Genomic DNA, 20,835 nt, shown 5'->3' with positions numbered 1-20,835 from the left:
TATGAACAGCATTACAGGGGGTGTTTTCCAAAAGGATAACGCTCGACCACATACCGCTGTTGTAGTCAACATGCTCTATAGAGTGTCGACATGTTGGCTTGTCCAGTTCGATAACCAAATATGTCTCCTATCGAACACAACTCGACCGTCATCCACAAGCAGCATTACCCGCTCCTGTATTGACCGACCAAGTGCTTTTGCGTGGAGGTCCATCCCACAAACCGACATTCGGCACCTGTACAACACAGTGCAGGCACGTTTTCATGCTCGCATTCAACGTTTTGGGCGTTATACCGGTATTTAATGTGCCAGCATTCCACACTTTCAACGGCTTACCTCGCGCTTACATTAACCTTATATCTTGCAATGTTAATCACATAAATATGTTAATTACCCAAACGTATTCGCGATGTATCAATACGATTGCTCTTTCACGTGCAGGCGAGAAAGAGAAAAAACTTAAAAAACGCGCTAGTTCCTGCAGCCCAGAAACTGTTACTCACAGTCCTTGAGAGTTCCCTTTAGAAATAGTACCTGTTCGCTATCTATAACGTAACTTTGAGATTATTACCTTGCTGCGCAATAAAAATGTGATCTTTTTTTTTGTTTCAGACTGCCTACACCTGCAGCTGTACCGGGACAGCAAAGAACGCTACAAGCAGGGACACACCAAAGCGTCGCTTTCCCTACAACACTTCCTCGCCATCGAAACTGGTGAGTCACTCAATGCTCTACTACACTGACGTAACTCAACGAACCCAACCAAATGAATAGAGCTTTATCATGATCCTCGGGACAGCAAATAACGTTCCGTCTGTTTTTACTTGAACGTTCGACGTGAGATGAGAAATCGTCACTACTGCAGGAAACTGATTGCACCATATTTCTATGAGTTCCGCATATTACAATTTCTTTTCATATTTTTGACGATGCAAACATTTCTAGAGACGTATTTTTTGATTGACAGCATTTCTAGTCATAAAAATGTGGCTCAATGCTACGACATGTCTCAACGCCTTATAAACTGCTGGCGACAATCTCCAGCTTCGACGACTTGTCTAGCGTAGCGCTAATAAATTATACAGTCTGTTTCAGAAGTGACGGTCAATATTTAGCGACTGTAACAGGAATGATCATTCGAGATAAAAAAGTCAACATGGGCTCTAAAGCGCATACCTTAAGACCTGTGAGTAAGTCTTGATCTTCGTACTATCAAACAAAAATCCTCTACTTCAAGCTCTTTGCTCTCCATATTTTGGAAATACGCAGTATAGACCAAAACAAGAAAAAATTTCCAGTAAAAATCTGCTCTAAAAGGCGTACATTCAGAGCTCTGAGCACTTGTTCATCTTCGCTTCTTTGAAACACAACTGTCATAACTTTTAAGATATGCATTTTAAGCACATATTTACTGGACATTTTTTCTTGTTTTGGCGCATACAACGATTTTCCAAAATATGGAGAGCAAAGAGCTTGCAGTAGAAGAGATTTGTTTCACAATATCGAAGATCAAGAATTGCTCACAGCTCTTAAGGTATGTGATTTAGAGCCAAAGTTTACTTGATATTTTTTCTTCGAATGATCATTCCTGTCAAATCATTGAATACTGACCAGCACTTATGAAACATCCTGTATATTCGAATCAACCTTTTGGTGAAAACCATTTCAGAATCCTTATTCCTGTAGATACACAGACAGAAAAACTGGGCAGAGGACTTTAATTAACAACATATATACAGGGTGTTCCACAGTTCATGTTAAACACTCGTATAAGTTGTAGAGGTGACTCATTAGATCAAGTTTTACATTGTAACACATGTCCTAAAAGTCATCCAACGACGCTACAGAACGTGAAAGATGTAGGCGCCGGTGCCTATAGGTCTTTCTATACACAGGGTGATTCCACGATTATATTGCAAACTTTCCACGGTAACCGAGCAGGATAGATATATTAATTTGATGTAAGAGCCCCCCTACCGGAATCGAACAAATCGAAAGTTGTAAACCAAAACTGTTCTGATACTTCTGACAGTGAAATACATGTACTGGTACTGTTGTTGCTAAGATTGTAAGGTAGCCAACTTTCGGAGGTGGTACTAGTTACCAAAACAAGAAACAAATGTATAGTAAACTGGAGCTGTAAAATGTATGTGTTAACAGCTATGGACAGTCGCTCAATGGAGGAGATGCGTTGCACAGAAACGAAGACTAAAAGGTGCTCCTCATAGCTCAGGTATACATTTTAGAGCCAATGTTTACTAAACTTTTCTTCCTTGTTTTGGTCCATACTACCACCTCTTATAATTGTCTACCCTATAATCTTAGTAACAACAATACCAGTACATGTATTCCATTGTCAGAGCTATCAGAATCGTTTATGTTTAAAACTATCGACTCCTTCGTTTCCGGTACGCTAACCCTTGCCTCATATTGATACATTTATCCTGCTTCGCCATTCTAGAAAGTTTGTAACATCATCAGGGAATTGCCCTTATCCAAATGTATAAAGGCACCGGCCCCTGTAACTTTGTCCCTGTGTAGCGTCGTTGGATGATGTTCCCCCATATGAGTTCCTATGTAAAACTGGATGAGCCCCCTCTACTCTCTATAGAATTGTGAAACACCCTAAATGTGCGAAACAACCAATCGAAAACTTGTCGTCTCCGTTTCTGTTTTCCTTTTGCTTGCATTTTGTGTGCCTCAAGATTCTGTAGAGAAGGAATCAACTGCTGGGTCATTCAAATAGGGTAAGTAGTTCATTCACACATTAAATTTCGGGAGATGTAGAGAGTGAGAGAATCAATAAAAAGTATTGTGCCTTTAACTTATTTCTGTTTTATTTTTTATTTTTTGTAAATTCTTCATTCGCTTGGCACAGTCGTGCTGGAGTAATGATTTCTTCAATCTAAAGGTGCAAAGAAATGTCCAGTCTCTGTTTATCAGCACATCAAATTAGTAACAACATGAAGCAGGAATGTATTTTCTCTTCAGAATTCTTTTATGCCATATTTTGTGATTTTTACAAATTAACACACATCTTTACAAGAACAGCTAACTTACACTATGACACCTTACAACAAGAATTCCTGTACAACTACATCACAACTGCCTCCAGCCAAAACGTAATACACGTTCCTGGCGAACACAGACACAGATGTATCAGTTTCAGTACAAATACATATTTATATGATCAATATAATCGATGTCCTTTACCAAAAACTAACTGTTTGATTAATACATCACGAAAGCAGAAAGAAATACCATCTTCTGCTCAGTTCGTCTTTTTAACAATTATTCAAAACTCTGAGTATAATATTAAACCAAAATGTTCTCGATTTTGCAACTGAAGAAAACTGTGAAGTACGTTAGAAAAAACAAAAATAATTATGTTCCTCTTGAAATTGTTAATATTATGTCACCATTGTGCTTTATCAGTGTGGATTTACATTTTAAAAAATCCAAATTCTTTAACAGACTGCTGATTTACATTTTGGCGTTGTTGAATGGTAATTTTAAACATTAGTGGCCACATTTTGAGAAATTTGCAACGGTAACAGAAGTATGCAAGACTTGCATCTCTGTGCATCACAGCAACTTTATTGAAAAGCAGTCTGAAACTATTCGTAGTACAGCAGAAAATCAATTTAACGCATCCGTTTGGAATAATGGCACGTTTTTGGGGAAGGGCAACCAAGTACTTGTCAGTGAAACACTTCATGACGCAAGAGCATCCCTATGGCAATGAAGGCAATCAACCTCTTCTCAGGTGGCGAAAGTTGCAGAAACCAACAGAAGGTGTGCTTCGTGCCAGGACAAAAAAACATTCTGGATGCGCAGTACTTGCAACGTGCCACTGTATTCTGAAAAAAAAAAAACAAAGACTGTTTTCAGAATTTTTATTTTGATATTTTCTGTGTGTTTTAAGTAGCTTCCTTTAAATTTTGTCGTATAAAATAATAACGCATTCATTATGACTTCATTAGTAAATATCTTTCTTTAACCGAACAATAGGCGGTCTGAACAGCATTCTGAAGCAAAAAGGGTATCACCAGATTTTTAAGAAATGCGTTGCAGAGAAGTTACAAAATATGTTTTACCACTAATTATAGGGTATAACCAGAAAAATACGCGAAGTTCGATTATGGCAAAAGTCACAAACTTCTTGCAACAGAAGTCACAAGAGAGCCATTTTCTCCGTGCTGCAAGGAGTCGAGAGAGATACGGGATTTGCACTCAGCTCTGGTTGGAGACTGGTACTTGAACCGAGGAACTGTGTTTACTTTTCATTCTGTACGTGAAGGAGTAGAGAGAGCTGTTTGCTATGCGGCTCATTATAGAATCGGCGTTCTTTTCGGCCAGTTGCCAGAGAAGCTGCTAGTGGGGCAGAAGATTCTCAATTAGGAATAAATGCGAGAGGATTACCAGTTCCTGCATTTGCCCACTAACCAAGGACAACCTCCTAATTAGGACTAAATGAGAGGGTAAAGGATGGCATACGAGTGTTCTCATGAGAGATGCTGCAAGCCTATTATTTTTTAAAATATCTGTTGTAACAGTCTCAGCGGAGAATTAGAATTTTTTTCTTAAAAAAAAGAGAAGGAATAGGCGTGTGTCCTGTGTCATATGTCGCAAAGGAAACAAAGACACTGCGAGTGACGTTTCGTAGTCACAGGGTTGGCGGCGGTGTATTCTCTGGTGCAGAGATCATCATTTCTTCGTCAGTTAAGAGTTATTTTTCTGACGAATAACATGGAGTATATTGTCGAAAGGTCGGATTTTCGTAGAGATAATAACTCGACAAGTGCACCGAGACTGTTTAATAGACTTCATGATTAGACAAGAAGGAAACAGTTTCAAGTTGTCCTTAAAACTGTGAATTCGTTGTGGATCCTTTTCTACGTCCAATACGCAGATAAAGTCTAGGGAGCCATCTCGCTATCACTGCACGCAGAGAACTTTGACTTTACTAAGAAAACTGGTATGACAAAGTTTCAGTTGTAATTCGAACCGTTTGTCCCAGTTTTTACAGAAATTTGCGACATTTGACTGTTAGTTGTTTCTTTATTTTACATAATCATGATTTCAGCTTTGTAGCCATCTGAAATGCATGTTGAAACGTTCAAAAATGTCTGATCTTTCTGCGACATGTCATCGTCGCAAAAGCATATTTCTGGTCTTGTAGACCAGTCGTCATACTACAGGATATGAGTACATATCGAAGATTCAAATATGGCTGACATTGTGTACGATGCGAAACCACTAACGTACAGTGTGATGTATTTAACAGCTACTGTATTCCCGTGACCTGCATTCATTACTTATGTTCATCAATTTAAGTGACCTTTTTCGAAACTTTCCGATGAGGCTTTGGTTATTTGATTTCACAGCTATGCAAAAAACAAAAAAAAAAAAAAAAAAAAAAAACAGAAAGCGACGAATCTCTGGTTGGTTTTTCCTCTTCTTCAGGATGTGAGAAAGCTGGGAGCAGAGGCCTTAGTAACAGTATCGTGTTAACCGGCACCTCTGCTGAAGCAGGTTGCGCGGACACGCTAATTCCGTGGAGTGCTACTTCAGTAGAATGCTTAGCGCATGCGTTAAAAGTGGGTAGCCGTTTGTATTGGCAGTAAGAACTAAACATGACGGTACCGATGGCATTTCCAGTATTCTGGAGTTGCCGAGTTGCCAGAACGTTCTTCACTGGTGCAGTGAACATTCTTTAAAACAGTGCTCATCCCACAATTATCACAACAATTGTTCGTCCGCTGCCGCCTAAAGGACTCTTCCAGAGATCTCCGCATAACACTATCTTCTGCGTTATTCATCCAAGTCTAAACTCCAGTGCGGTAGCATAAGTGACTGAGGCCGAATGTCCAAAGGATTCCCGCTACAAAAATGACAGAAGACTGAAGTCGCGTGACATCAGTGGCATTAGAGACGGAAGGAAATATGAATAAGGAAATCGGCAGCGTCCTTTTCAAAGAAACCATTCCGAAATTTGCCGTGAGCGATTTAGAGAAACCACAGAAAACCTAAATCTGGGTGGCCGGACGGGGATTTGAAACGTCGACCTTCCGAATATTAGTCCATAACAAGCAGACTGTTGCCCACCCCAACATAACGCACCATAGAGAAGGGAGAAAGACAGATGTATGAGCGTATGCTGTGATGCCTAATCGAGAGTCAGGCTATGTTGACGCTGCGTTTGCCTGACTGTATTAAATGACAACAGTCTTTCACAAAACCACTATACGAATGCACTCTCGACGACATTTGCTCTATGACGGGCTGGGCAGGATTTTGATTTGTGGGGAGGGGGGGGGGGGGCATGGAGCAGGGACCTGGCCGTTAGGAAATGTGAATGTAAGGAAAGCAAGTTCAGTTAACAGATATTAAAGTTAATGGCAAGAACAATACCAACATCTCTGTTGGAAAATGGTTTAAAAGCGTCTACTTGCATGTGTGGTGCGCGTTTGCTTCGTTTTGGAGTCGTATTTCCTTGCGTACTATTAGGCAAGCTGGTTCACCGCGGGAAAAAGGAAAGCGGAAAAAATAGAGAAGTGTGAAGATGGTGATCTACATAGTTTCGTCTCGTTTGAGTACAGAACCGGCAACGTTCATACAATTGAGTGAAAGCGTCAAAAATGTCCTTCTTTGGAATGTTGTTCGACTCGTGCGTGACATTTGCAATTGTCGGTTATGTCACCAAAGCGTTGATCCTTCATGTGAATTTCTGCATTATTATGGCAGTTTCTTAATGATAACATGAATTCTCATCACGGTGCCGATTCTTTCCAGGAAAGAATTGTCCTCACTTTGCGTTTCAGTCAGGTCATGGGAAGAATCCACGGGTAGCTTGTTTTCTTTTGGGAGTCAAGGTGTGTGGACGAAAGTTGTACACACTCTTCTCTTCTTCAAAACATTTCGTCTCCTGCTGGAGTCTGGGACAACAGCTGTTATATTGGACCATTGGCATCCGCAAAACTACTTCTTATGTGTGGTGGAGCATATGGGGTCAGCGATAACATATAAATAAAACCAATTAACACACCTGATGTTGTTACAGTTACTACATACCAGGTGATTCAGCTGCTCCTACCCATGGGTTTTAGGCAACCCGCATTGCCTTCAAATACAATGCAGAAGACTTTCATATACTCTCAGTCGTTACGTGCAAACTGTCAGTCCTGCAGGAAAAAGGAACAGGACCTTCAGTTGGAAGGACCACATAGATAATATTGTCGGGAAGGCGAGCCAAAGGTTGCGTTTCATTGGCAGGACACTTAGAAGATGCAACAAGTCCACTAAAGAGACAGCTTACACTACACTCGTTCGTCCTCTGTTAGAATATTGCTGCGCGGTGTGGGATCCTTACCAGGTGGGATTGACGGAGGACATCGAAAGGGTGCAAAAAAGGGCAGCTCGTTTTGTATTATCGCGTTATAGGGGAGAGAGTGTGGCAGATATGATACACGAGTTGAGATGGAAGTCATTACAGCATAGACGTTTTTCGTCGCGGCGAGACCTTTTCACGAAATTTCAGTCACCAACTCTCTCTTCCGAATGCGAAAATATTTTGTTGAGCCCAACCTACATAGGTAGGAATGATCATCAAAATAAAATAAGAGAAATCAGAGCTCGAACAGAAAGGTTTAGGTGTTCGTTTTTCCCGCGTGCTGTTCGGGAGTGGAATAGTAGAGAGATAGTATGATTGTGGTTCGATGAACCCTCTGCCAAGCACTTAAATGTGAATTGCAGAGTAGTCATGTAGATGTAGATGTAGATGTAGATGTAGATGTAGACCTTGTTGTAAAAAATTTAATGTAGTTAAATTTTCTTCCGTTAACACTAAAGGTCGTAGTTTCCTAATTATTCAAGAGAAACATACGAAAGTGCTCTTCAAAGGCGTCTTCCTTGAATAACTTCAACAAAAACGTGTCTCAATAAAAAAAATAACTGCATTAAATTTCGAGCGGAAGGGACCTGTTCATTTTTTCTGTAAGACTTATAGTTTGCACTTAGACTTACAGTTTGCACTTAGTGATCGAGAGAACACGTAAATTTTGCGCGTGGTGGCGTTTCAGGTTACATAAAACCCATAGGTAGTGCCAGCTGAATCACCTTGTATATTTTCCAGGGTGTCTTGATCACTTTAGAGACGTTGGCCCATACCGATTTGTGACACAACATCGTTGAGACACTACGGCCACACACACACACACACACACACACACACACACACGCACACTCTTATACACACTAATTAACACTGTCTCTTCACAACTGACTGGTTGAATGTACAGCTCTTGTTTACAGTTGTTAGTTCAAGCTGCCACCATAGTAATGCGCTGCCGCCGCTTATTTGCCGTGGATAAATCAGTCTCGGAAACGGATTTACGCCATCTTGCATACTTGTTACATTAATTAAATAGTGAAAGGGAAGATTACTTCACCACCAACTAATCGATGACCCTCCATACAGGCAGGCTATCAGTGGTGTCCGTTGGCACGGAGAAATTAAATGGATTACGTGGCGTAAAACGATTTAGTTTAATGATTTTCTAATTAATTGGCAATCAGGTCTGTGATTACTGTCAAAGAACTCGGAATTTTTTCAGGCAACTGGAATGTGTGATTGAAATCGCGAAATTAATTTTACTCGTCTCTCCTTCTTTATGCTGGGGACTGGACTACGCAGTCTTTGTGGCTTCGCCACGTGCGTTGTTTGCCTTCAAAAATCTCTGCAGTACAATGTACAAGATATTGTGAAAATATGTCTGTTGTAGAATGGTGCATGGTATCAGTGTTTGGGGGTTCAGTATTCTGTGTAGTAGCTGTAAAAGAGTGTGACTGAACAGCTCCGTGACGGTCGAATGATGTGTGGTTGTGTGGTTTTCCTAGGTTTCACACTAGACAAGGAGTCCAACACAATAGCCATCATCTGCCAGGACGTGACGGTCATCCTGGCATTCGACACTCGAGAGCGGCAAATGCAGTGGCAGGTGAAGATATCAAACAATCTAGGCGAAGGTAAGAAGCAGCCACAGTACTATAACTTCAGAAGGAAAGCAGTGTTACTTAAATGACACATAGATATTCTATTGCCATACAGTGTCTCCATACATTTTTTACTGTAAGTGCAATCTTATGTACTGAACAAGAATCGCAATGTTTTATTATTGTGCATAATTTAACGCAATTTAATTTACATTCATTTTTGACATGGTTGAAACAACAGTTACTTCAAATCGATTTAAAGGATGAATCAGGAGGGAAGGTACATTATCTGAGGGGTTATAGTATTAATGATTCTGAACAAAAAAGTCGTATGAACATATATCCTCTTCTTAACAGTCTTCGAGGAAAGTAATGGAACAGGAAAAATGAAGGGGATAGTAAACGAAACATTGTGATCTAACGTTTTGTTTAATTCCTACGGATATTTTTGTTTCGTCGTTACAACTACAAGAAGATGCATGTATTTCTTCAGTGCGGAATGGCATCATCAGCGGTCTGTAATTAAAGACGATTCCTTTTTTAGATTGAAAAGCAGTTCGTTAACAATATTTTGGTTTTCACTTTTACTTTTACAACAGTTAGTTGGTATTTACTTTTACTTTCACAAAATATTATTAAAGAACTGTTTTTCGATCTAAAAACTAATCAAATTGTGAATCTCTTCAGTTACAGACCACTGATGATGCTTTCATTCAACAAAGTGAAACGTAACTGGTGAGAAGAAGATGCGTTTTCTTTTAGTTGAAATGACGAAACAAAAACACCTTTAGGAATTGTAAAGCAGCAACAGACAGTATGTGCTCACAAATGAAGAATTTTATTTAACTGTGTGTATTTCCTCAGAAAAGACATTCAAAAAGTCCATCGTCAACTACAATGGATTTTGCAGCTATTTTAGACAGCTGCTGTGTTGCTGATTCGTATGGTCCTTTACTTGAGCACACACAGATAATGCAAGCGAGAAGTTCCTGCTTCACGTCCACTCTGCAGATGTAGACTTCACTCTTAAGCCAACTACACAAACAGTAATCTAATGGCATAAGATCGGGTGACCTCGATGGCCAAAAAATGACTCTGCAGCGACCGGAATATGAAGCAGCTTCTTCATTCTTAAAGCACATACGACGCTGTGTTGCCAAAGGAATATTCTCCAAGTATTCTGGTAATACATTTTGAAGGAAATGAAGACACCGTACTCCATACAAGTAAATGGATGAGCTGATCATCAATACTATCGCAATACACGTCCATGGAGAAAACAAATTGAAAATTAGTCTCCAAAGTAGCGTGCAGATTTTCATCTGCGCTCACGTGGGAGTTGTGCTTGTTATTGTGGCCATTGCGGGCAAATATTAACTTATCACTGAACAGAATACATGGAATACAGCGTTCATTGGCAAAGATCCACTTAAACAATTCCATTCGTTTGGTATCACCTCCTACATGCAGATGTTGCGCAATCTACCGATCATGCGGATGCAGATCCTGTTAGTGTACTGTGTCCATAACCTTCATTGGTGGAACATCAAGCTGTACAGCAATTCTTCTGAAGCTGGTAGTTGGTCTACGTCCTTTCGTTTCAAGAATGTTCTCATCTACAGTAAGGTCTTGTTGGACACAATGTTCAGGTACAACACGTACCCTGGGAAGCGTTCCACCGCACACGATCTGTTACACACGCTGCTAAATACCCTGCTATGCGGAATTCTGCGATAAGGAAATCGTATTCGGGAACAACGGGCTTGGAATTCCCATTGCAAAACCGACAGACAAAGGTCATGTCACCATACTCCATATGTGTGACGACCAGTGGCATTTTCTTTGCACTGTCCCGTACTGGTTTGACTGTACACGGAACAACACTGTAGTACACTGGTGCAACCACTGTAGCACTGAGACGTGAGGTAAGCAACGTGTAGTCCTACACTTACAGCTCTCGTCGCACCGCCGTAAGCAACTGAAGTGTGCATTGAAATGGTCAGTAAAGACAACACTGTGTAGCCTTATGTCACTTTGTTTCCATTCACATGTGAGTGCTGGTGAAGAAGGACATGCGACTGACACCAATGATTTTCAAACAGCTTTGTGTCGGATACGGTTAAGAAAAGGGCAGATGTTCATTTGAATTTTCTTGTTCAGTATCACCAGTACTATGTCCGCCCCGATAGCTGAGTGGTATTCTCGCTTCGCGCGTCGGGCGACTAGGTCGTGCTCTTAGTTCCGCCTCTACCGTAGCGCAGCGTGTTTTCCTCCTGTCAGTTTAGTGCCGTGTTGGTCTCCGTGCGCGTCGCATCGCTGGTTGTCGGCTGGTGTTTGGTGTTCGTGCCGCCCTTCCTGTCGCGGCGTCGTCTCTCGCCGTGATGTCCACCATGGTTCCCACGAAAGTTCCGCGTACAGGTACAGTCAGTTTTACCTTTGACAAATCCACGCGTCACGTCCAGCCCGGTTCTTTGGAGATACATGACTGGTTAGTCGATACAGTTAAGGTCACTACTGATCAGGTGCATACCGCATATTTCGACAGCGAATTATATGTGTTTTTTGTTAAGTTTCTTGACCCGCTCCAGGTTGATAGGCTACATTCTCGTCATGGTTCTCAGGTACCCTTTACGCACCGTGATGGTTCCGCTAGTATGGTTCTCTTGGCAAATGCAGAAGTGATATATACGAATGTTCGGGTATTTAACATTCCGCCCGAGGTTGACGACTCTTTTCTGAAGTCCGTTTTGCTTCCTTATGGGGACGTACGCCATATTCGAAAGGAACGCTGGTCTGCTCAGCACCGCTTACAGGTATATAGTGGTATTCGGTCGGTGGAAATGGTGGTCAAAAAACCTATTCCTTCTCACCTACAGGTATGTGGTTATAGGGTCCATATCACGTACAGTGGCCAGGAAGGAACATGTTATTATTGTAATGAAACTGGTCATTTCCGTACTAATTGTCCGCGGCGTGTGGTGGTATTAAAACCTACATACGAACAGCGTAAAAAATTTACTTTAGCTGATCTTCTCCCGCAAGGATCTCGGACTGAATCGCTCACTGTTACTGAGGGACGCAGTGATCCGTTGCCCGACAACGGCCGTGATTTTCCTCCGTTGTCCTTGAGTAGGGATGTTGCTGCCCTTAATTCCGATGTTCCCGCGCTGATTTCTCACAACAAGCGTCGGCGAACACAGGATGATGCGGCTGATGAATCTTCCTTATTGGCTCGCCCTTCCGATGGGCCTCCGGTAAAGGACTCTCTTTCTCAGTCGGAAATCGTGGATGAGGAAGCCACAGGTGCTATCACGCCTTTGCAGAAGCTCCCTGACACCTTATCTGACGTTGTTCCTGCTACCGCGGCAGCCTCTTCGGAGACGCCCGTGACGGAACCTGCTTCTGGTTGCCACGTGTCTTCTCCGGTGCTCTCTGACACTTCTCCTATTGACTCTGTTTCGCATCCCCCTTCTGGAATTTCTGTCGCCCCCTCTGGGTCACAGCCTCCTCCCATCAAACAACTGATTGATTCTCCAGAGCCAGTGGATCCCGTTGTTATTCACCAACTGTCCCACCGTGAACCCATGTCTGCGGACGAGTGGGATGTAGAGGCCTCTCTCTCGCAATCTGACACGGAATGTCTACATGATGCTCCTACGCAGCCGAACGCTGCAGCGTCGGCACCGCGGAGCCGCAGTCGAATCCGTAAACAGCCACGGAGAGCCGCGTCACGGCCGAAGAAAAAGCAGTGGGAAGATGAGGGTTCTGTTTCGTAGTTTTTCTCTCTGTGGTTCAGCGCTTGTTTCTGGTATGATTACTTGTATGCTGCTCCGTCAGCTGACGGCTCTCTACCGATCTTTGTTTTTCTTTCTAGGTTGAAGTTCCATGCAAGCATATACATTTCTTACTCTGAATATTAACAGAATATGTTCTGAGCTTCGGCTCGCCGCTTTGCGACAGTTTATCTATCAGTCTGGGGCAGATGTTGTTTTTTTTACAGGAAGTCCTATTCGACCAGTTTTCCATTCCTGGGTTCTCGACGTTTTTTAATGTCGCTTCCGAACTTTCTACGGGCACTGCCTTGTTTTATAGAGAAGGCATTCCGTTGATGAATTTCGAAGTACTCGACAGTGGAAGGGGGATCGGGTGCACGTTTTATGATCTCAGTTTACTCCTTCTTTATGCCCCTTCTGGTTCGGGTTGTACTACCGCACGCTCGAGTTTCTATAAAGAAGAAGTCATTTACCTGCTTCGTAAATCCCCGACAAAGATAATTTTAGGTGGGGACTTCAATTGTGTTCTACGGCCGGTAGATCAGTCTCCTAATTTTAATTTCAGTAAAGAACTCGACGACCTTGTGCGCTCCTTGCACCTGCGTGACGTGTGGGTTTCTCGCTATCCTACACTTGTGCGACATACCTACTTTACTCCCACGTCTAGCAGTCGCCTCGATCGCTTTTACCTTTCCGATTCCTTGTGTGGGCAACTTCTGGCTCTTGATGTGATACCAGCCTGTTTTACTGATCATTGCGCTGTAGCCGTTACGTTTAATTACGAGCGACAACCGGTAAAATTGTTTCGTCCTCCTTGGATGCTCAATATCGCGTATTTGCAAGATACCTCCCTTGGTATCGTCCTGGAGGACATTTGGACTCGTTGTTCTCGTACTATGGACCGGTACCCGTCTATCGTGGCATGGTGGACACTGTATGCAAAACCACACATCCGTAGGGCTCTCATGCGTTTTGGGGCTGCGAAGGTGGCAGAAGATCGACGAACGCAAGAATTTTACTATTCTGTCTTACGTCAACTGTACGATAGTGCTACGCATGCTCCCCTCCGGGTTACTGATATACAGCGCATCAAAGCCAAATTGCTGCAGCTCAAACGCATTCAAATGGAGGGCCTGCGGACGAGGTCTCAACCACGTTCCCTTCTACAAGAGGAACTGACGTCACTCTACCATCTAGTCCGTTTACGGTCGCGCCGGAAACGTGGGTGCCTTGCCTCCCTCACAACCACTGACGGCCGCGTGTTCACCTCTCACCGTGACATTTCTGACTTCGTTTACACCTATTTTACTGATCTGTACGATACTCATGTCCCGGCGGAAACCTCTCTTGACGACTTTACCTCCTTGCTGCCTCGCGTCGTCACTCCTCAATTAAACGACGCCTTTCTGCGTCCCTTTCAGAAGGATGACATATATGATGTTGTTGCAGGATCGCAGTCCCGCAAGTCGCCTGGATTAGATGGTATTCCTAAGGAGTTCTATGTTCAATTTTGGCCGCTCATTGGTGACAACGTCAATGGTAAATGAAGTGATGCGGGGAGTCTCACTTCCTGCTCCTTTTCAGGAAGGCAGAATGGTCCTCCTCCCGAAATCCACAGGTCGACCTGCAATTGATTCCCTCCGTCCTATTACTCTCCTTAACTTTGATTATAAACTTGTCGCTCGAGCAATTAATATCCGTCTCTCTAAGCTGCTCGATACCATTATTGCCGCCCACCAAAGCTGTGTGCCTGGACGCACGATACTGACTTCCGTTCTCGAATGTCGCGATATAATCTCGGTGGCGGCTGCCGCTAATATCCCAGGGGCTTTGCTTTTTCTTGATTTCCAAAAAGCGTTCGATCGCGTCAGCCATGATTTTTTATCGAGAGTGCTCACCGCTGTCGGCTTTAATAATGATGCTCGACAAGTCTTAACTAATCTTTTTACCGGTATCAGTGTCTCGGTGATTGTGAACGGTCACCCTACCCCCCGGATATCGATCAGACGGGGGTTACCCCAGGGAAGCCCCTTATCCATGTCACTTTTTGTTCTATCCTTAGAGCCCTTACTTCGCCATCTCACCATGCACTTACGTGGCTGGAATATATTGGGGGAAATTTTTGCAGTCCGTGCATACGCCGATGACGTCATGGTTTTAGTACGACATGCCGAGGATATACCGCGGCTTAAGGATACCTTGGATTCATTTTGTGGTCTTGCTGGTGCTCGCATTAATGATCGCAAATGCACGTTCCTGCCGTTGAGAGGCTTTGATCATGTCGTCATTCCTTGGGCGACGGTTGTCGATCGCCATAAGACCTTGGGGATCATAGTGGATCGTAATCCGATCAAAATGGCGGCACTAAATTGGCGTGAGGTTACGAGTCGTGTTCACGGGGCGATCCTTGAACATGACCGCCGTTCCCTTAGCCTCCTTCACAAGGCACGGGTTTTAGAGACCTATATCTTCAGTAAAATATACTACGTTGCGCAGGTCTTCCCGCTTCCCGCGATGATGGCCCGCAGGCTGAAACAGCTGTCTAGTCGATTTCTGTGGCGCCGCCATGTCTTCCGTGTCCGGTATGAAGTTGTGGCCAGGCCTCGGAAGCTTGGAGGATTGGGTCTTTCAGATATCAAAGTGAAGACGTCCATCTTATTTGCCCGCCGCAATGTTTTAACCTGTACGCGGGCTCCGCATTCAGTCACCTCTCGTTTACTTTCCCGCCTCCGGCCGGCCAGTCTGACCCCTCCTGTTGATGTTGGACGGATTAATCCTAAATTGCGGCACATTCGTGAATACTTTGTACTTGTCGGTATTCTGGGTGCTGATATACTTTCTATGACGCATATTACTACCAACATGCTACAAATCCGTTGGGGTACAGCATGTTTCCCTTCTTCTGTTGAACTTGCTTCCCCGTCAACGTCATGGAAAACGGTCTGGTCTCATCTTAGTCTTCCCATTTTGCCGATGGAGATTGTTTCAACGTGGTATAAGGTCATTTACCGTCTGATACCTACTGGTGATCGTCTTTTTCGTATTGGCCTTCGTCCGACTGATCAGTGTGAGGAATGTCATCAAACTGACACCTTACTTCACAGGCTAGTTGCTTGCGGACGGGATCATTGGCTCTGGGTCCGCCGTCAATTAGCTTTTCTTACTAGAGGGTCTGAAACCGCATTCCCAGACGACATCTTCTTACATCCGGACATCTCTTATTTTCCTCAGACGAAAACGAACACGATTGTCTGGCTCTTGGGTTACTATGTCCATTACGTCATTGAAGGCGGTAATGACCCAGATCCCCGCGTTTTTCACCATTATTTGTCAACTGCGCATTGGAAATGGCAGCGGTTACCACAATACCGAACGCTTTTTGCGAATATGCTTTTTCTTGTGTTTAACCGTCAAGGGGTTGGTTAAGTTCCCCTGTGATTCCTGTTTCTTCCCTGAGCTCGAGTCCCCTCCCTTGTTGTATTTTTTCGTAATTTTTTTTTTCTCTCTCTCTTTTGCATGTATATATATACACCCAAAATTCATACGGGTGGGGTAACGGGTTGGTCTTCCCCTTCAGAAGAAATGTTTTATTTGTGTTTCACCTAATTTGTTGATTTTCTTTTTGCAGCTAATATTAAATGATGATTTGACCATGGTTGTCTGAATTCTCGTGAAATATACCAAGTCAATCTGATAATAAACAGTAAAAACAAAAAAAAAAAAAGTGGTCAGTGTGACGGATTGCCGTCCTACGGGCCCGGGTTCGATTCCCGTCTGGGTAGGGAATTTTCTTCTTTCAGGGACTGGTTGTTGTGCTGTCTTCATCATCATTTCATCCACATCTGGCGCGCAGGTCTTCTAATGTGGCGTCGAATGTAATAAGACCTGCACCAAGGCGGCCGGACCTGCCCCGCAAGGGGCTTCCCGGCCAATGACAACGAACGCTCATTTCCATTTACCAATGCTATGAATCCTGAAAGCAGGTACCTTTCGTCCAGACTAACTACACATATAGAGGCGTCATGCACAGTCCGAAAAACTTGTAAGGATATGGCAAGATAGGTTCTGCTGCGCCTCTTCGGAATTAATTAGCACTGAATGTAGCCAATTAGGCCAAATTTAAGCTGCCCACCATGGATGGTGTCGCCAAACGTTTCCTGTATTTGGATTCCTAAAACCGAACAAGAGAGCGATACAAAAATTAGACATGGCACGGTAGCAAGCATCGAACCAGAACCAAAGACTGAGCAGTATCGTGCGCTATCATCTACCCTATGAGAACAACTGACAATAACTGTATCTGGCGTGCCGCTTCAATTTTCGTACACAGCTACCTGTTCGGCTAACTACAACAATAATTAACTCGGAAACGGTTCAACATGTCGAATTTTTTTCTTAACAAATATTTCTCAGCACAGTCTACCTTACGACACCATTACAAGCTTTTGAGGATGTTTTTGATCACCCTGTATACTGGATATACGCTCTTAAGCAGTTGAATTAGACATAGATGCTATTCGAAAGAGGTCGCTCTTGCCGACCTTTTTACAGCCATCATCGTAAATAGTCGAGCTAAGAGTGAACTTTTTTCTCCGAATCATTTCTCATCTGGCTGGTTTGGTGTGACCCATCACTACTTCTTCCCCCTGCTAACTCCTTCATCTCTCTCCTCAATTATTTATTGGATCTATCCCAATCACAGTCTTCTCATACACTTTTTGGCCACTATAGCTGCCACTACTACCATGAAAATTATTCCCTAATGTCCTTAACACACGCCCCATCATCCTGTCCCTTCTTTCTACGATTTTGCAGAGAACATTATTTCATACGTTCTTAGACACCATAGTACTCAGATTCATTCTATAAACGCTTAGAGTCACTTCTTCTGTGGTTTCTGCCACAGTCGTTGAATGACGTCTTTACAATTCTGTGCTCCATATATTTTCAGTAATTTATTCCTCACTTGGAGGCCTCTTTTGGATACCAGTAGACTTCTCTTGGTCATAAATGCCATCTTTGTCCGTCATTCGTTATTTTTCTTATAAGGTAGAAGAATTCCTTCATTTCGTCAACTTCGTGATGTTAGCTTTACCGCTAGTTTCATTTCTACTTCTCATTACTGTCTTATTCCAACGGTTTACTCTAAGTCCGTATTCTGTGCTCATTCTGTTTTCTTTTCGCTTAGTATGTCGTGTGATTCTTCCTTTGTTTCATTGAAAATAGCAATATCACCAGCGTCACTTATGATTCATAACCTTTCATCTTGAACTGTAATACCAATCCTCAAACTTTTTTCTTCAATGTAGAGACTGAGCTGTAGAGTAGAAACACTGCAATTCTATCTTACACCTTTTTTGATCCGAATATTTCGTTCTTGGTCTTCCATACCTAATGTTCGTTCTTGATTCTCATACATATTGTACAGTACCCGACGTTCCCTATACCTTACGTTTTTTCCTCATAATTTCGAACGTCTTGCACCATCTAGCATTATAGAGGACTTTTTCTAGGTCGACTAATCCTACGCACGACTCTTGATTTTTTCCAAAGTGTTGCTTTCATTACCAAGCGTATCGTCAGTACTGCCTCTCTAGTACATAACGGGTGGAATCATGGCATTTGATCTCGGTCAAATAGTAAGAGGGCACTCCATTCGCCAGGGTCATTGAGTCAATGAGATTTTTATTTGCCGCCGAATTAAGTGTCTGCTATGAGTACCTGAGTTCGGGATAAATTTCCGCCTTCGGAATCAACTGTGAAATATCAAAGGATACAGAGAAAAGTGTATTAATGAAGCGAATGCTAATGTTATGCAACATTTGTCCGAAAACTTTTTTGAAAACTAGGTTTTTAGTAATGTAACGATGTAGAGCTCTGGTAACTTTCTCCTTCCCTAGACATGTTCTTAGGCTTGTTGAAATATTTAGATTCCTCTGTCGTTACATAACTTAGGCGTTCTGTCCTAGACTAACAAAATTCTTTTGCGCTAGCCACACTTGCCCTTTCTTTTTATAAGTTTAGTCCTTTTTGCTTATATCATTTCTGTTACGCAATATTGATTATCTGCCCTCAAACCATTTCACCATCTTCAATAATTTATATACTGTATGTACACCTACTACACTGCGAACCAAGATCTGACTTGACCCACGCGCTTGACTAGTTGATGAAAGCGCGCAACCATGCTGAACGCATATGGAGAGGAAAATGCTAATGACCACTGTTAAAACATGACTGACACACGGTCGCGTAGCCTGTAAGTCATAATGGAAACAAAGGGGACAAACTTTTGTTATGTACCTTTGTTGTGACCGACGATGGGAACGTCCTCGAGAAATTTCCACATCAAAATGCAGCTCTCAACCTACATCTACCTTTAAACTCGGCACTCAACTTGTAATGCATGGCAGAGGGCTTCTTCCTGTTCCATCAACGTATGCAGCGCAGAAAGAACGATCCCTTAAATACCTCTGTGCACGATATAACAGGTTTATTCTTGTCGCCGCTTCGAGAGTGATACCAAGGGGGGATTTGGTGTAGTCCTAGAATCGTCACTTAGTGCTGTTCCTGAAACTTCACAAGCACGCTTTATCGAAACAGTTTGCGTCTGTCTTCAGGTGCTTCCCAGTTCATTTTCTTCAGCATTGCTGTTACACTATGCCACGGCTCAAACAAACCTTTGACCATTCGTGTTTCCTTTCCATGTATACGTTCTATATCAGTGTTAGTTGTATTTGGTATCGGTGCTACACACCTGAGCAATGTTCTAGGTTGAACTGCACAAGTGCTTTGCACTCAATCTCTATTTACACAATATTCGACCATAAACCAAAGTCTGTCATTTGATTTACCTTATGAAACGTCTCTTTGAACAATTATACAAGATTGTGCTTAAACTGACGCACAATAATTTTAGCGCAATGCAATCTGACTTTCAAAAATCCCTACAAAAGAATGGCCCTGACTAACATTAATCTATACGTTTCACAAATCACTTACCTCACAAAAATTTTCGTTACTCAAACTACTTCAATACAGCGAACGCCAGTACTGCTAGCTAAATAAAACATTTAAACTACTGAAGGCACTAACTACTGATAGGCATAGTTAGCAAATGAAAAATTTTGTTAGAGAACAAACAATGTATTTATCTTAATAGTGTTCAAAAGTCATTTTATATATTCATGACATCCCTTCTTACAAATGTACTGTTTCTGATGGACACACGTCCAGATTAACCGCTCTCAAAAATCCGACATCTCACTTCCCCACATCCATCACTGCATGCGGCTCACCTCCAACGGCGCAACGCTACGCGCTGTTCACATCCATCTGCCCAACGCTACAATGGCAAGTGTTACAACAATGCCAACCATCACAGACTGCACACAGCATAGCCAGTGATCATACAGAGCGCTACGTGGCGTTACCAATAAAAAAACCTACACGGCCTACTTACAACCTACCATTAAGCATATTTGATCGTTCCATTTCACATCCCTAGAAATTTTGACACCCAAGTCTTTGTAAGAGTTGATGGATTCCAGTTACGACTCGTGGATATTGATGTCACGGGAGACTTTGAAACCCAAACTTTTTGCTTTTCTGAACATTTAAAGCAATTTGCCAATTTCTGCACTGTTTCGAAATTGTATCAAGATCCGACTGAATATTTGTACAGCTTTTCTCCGACACTTTTTCACTATAGGTGGCTGCATCCGCGGCGAGAGGCCTCAGGCTCTATTAATATTGTCTAAAAGGTAATTAATTTACAATACGAACAGCAAGGATCCCAACACACTTCTAGGGCGCACAATTGAAATTACTTATACATCTGTCAATGGCTCCATTCTAAAGATAACGTGCTTCGTCGTCCATACAAAGAAATTCAAAACCCAATCACAAATTGGCTTGACGCCCCCGTACGCAGGTGTGTTGCTTACAAGTTTTGACACTTTTTCTGAATTCATACTGCACCTCCTTACTGTCTTCTTCCATGGCTTTCAGTATGTCTTGTGAGAGAAATGCGACTTTGTGGTCTTATGATCAATATTGTCGGAATACG

At 42.6% G+C, this 20,835-nt stretch overlaps 1 protein-coding gene across 1 annotated transcript in view; it reads left to right on the top strand.

Annotated features, from left to right (window-relative positions):
* LOC126336458 (uncharacterized) overlaps positions 1 to 20,835 on the top strand; it is a 397,050-nt gene that overhangs the window by 327,204 nt on the left and 49,011 nt on the right. The window contains exons 3-4 of the mRNA XM_050000166.1: positions 613 to 714; positions 8,899 to 9,027. Of these exons, the coding sequence (XP_049856123.1) occupies positions 613 to 714; positions 8,899 to 9,027 (231 nt within the window). The remainder of the gene's footprint in view (positions 1 to 612; positions 715 to 8,898; positions 9,028 to 20,835) is intronic.

Source organism: Schistocerca gregaria, chromosome 2, assembly GCF_023897955.1.
Source record: "Schistocerca gregaria isolate iqSchGreg1 chromosome 2, iqSchGreg1.2, whole genome shotgun sequence".
NCBI lineage: Eukaryota > Metazoa > Arthropoda > Insecta > Orthoptera > Acrididae > Schistocerca > Schistocerca gregaria.
The sequence above is the reverse complement of the archived record's forward strand: the minus strand, read 5'-3'. Positions and strand labels throughout refer to the sequence as shown.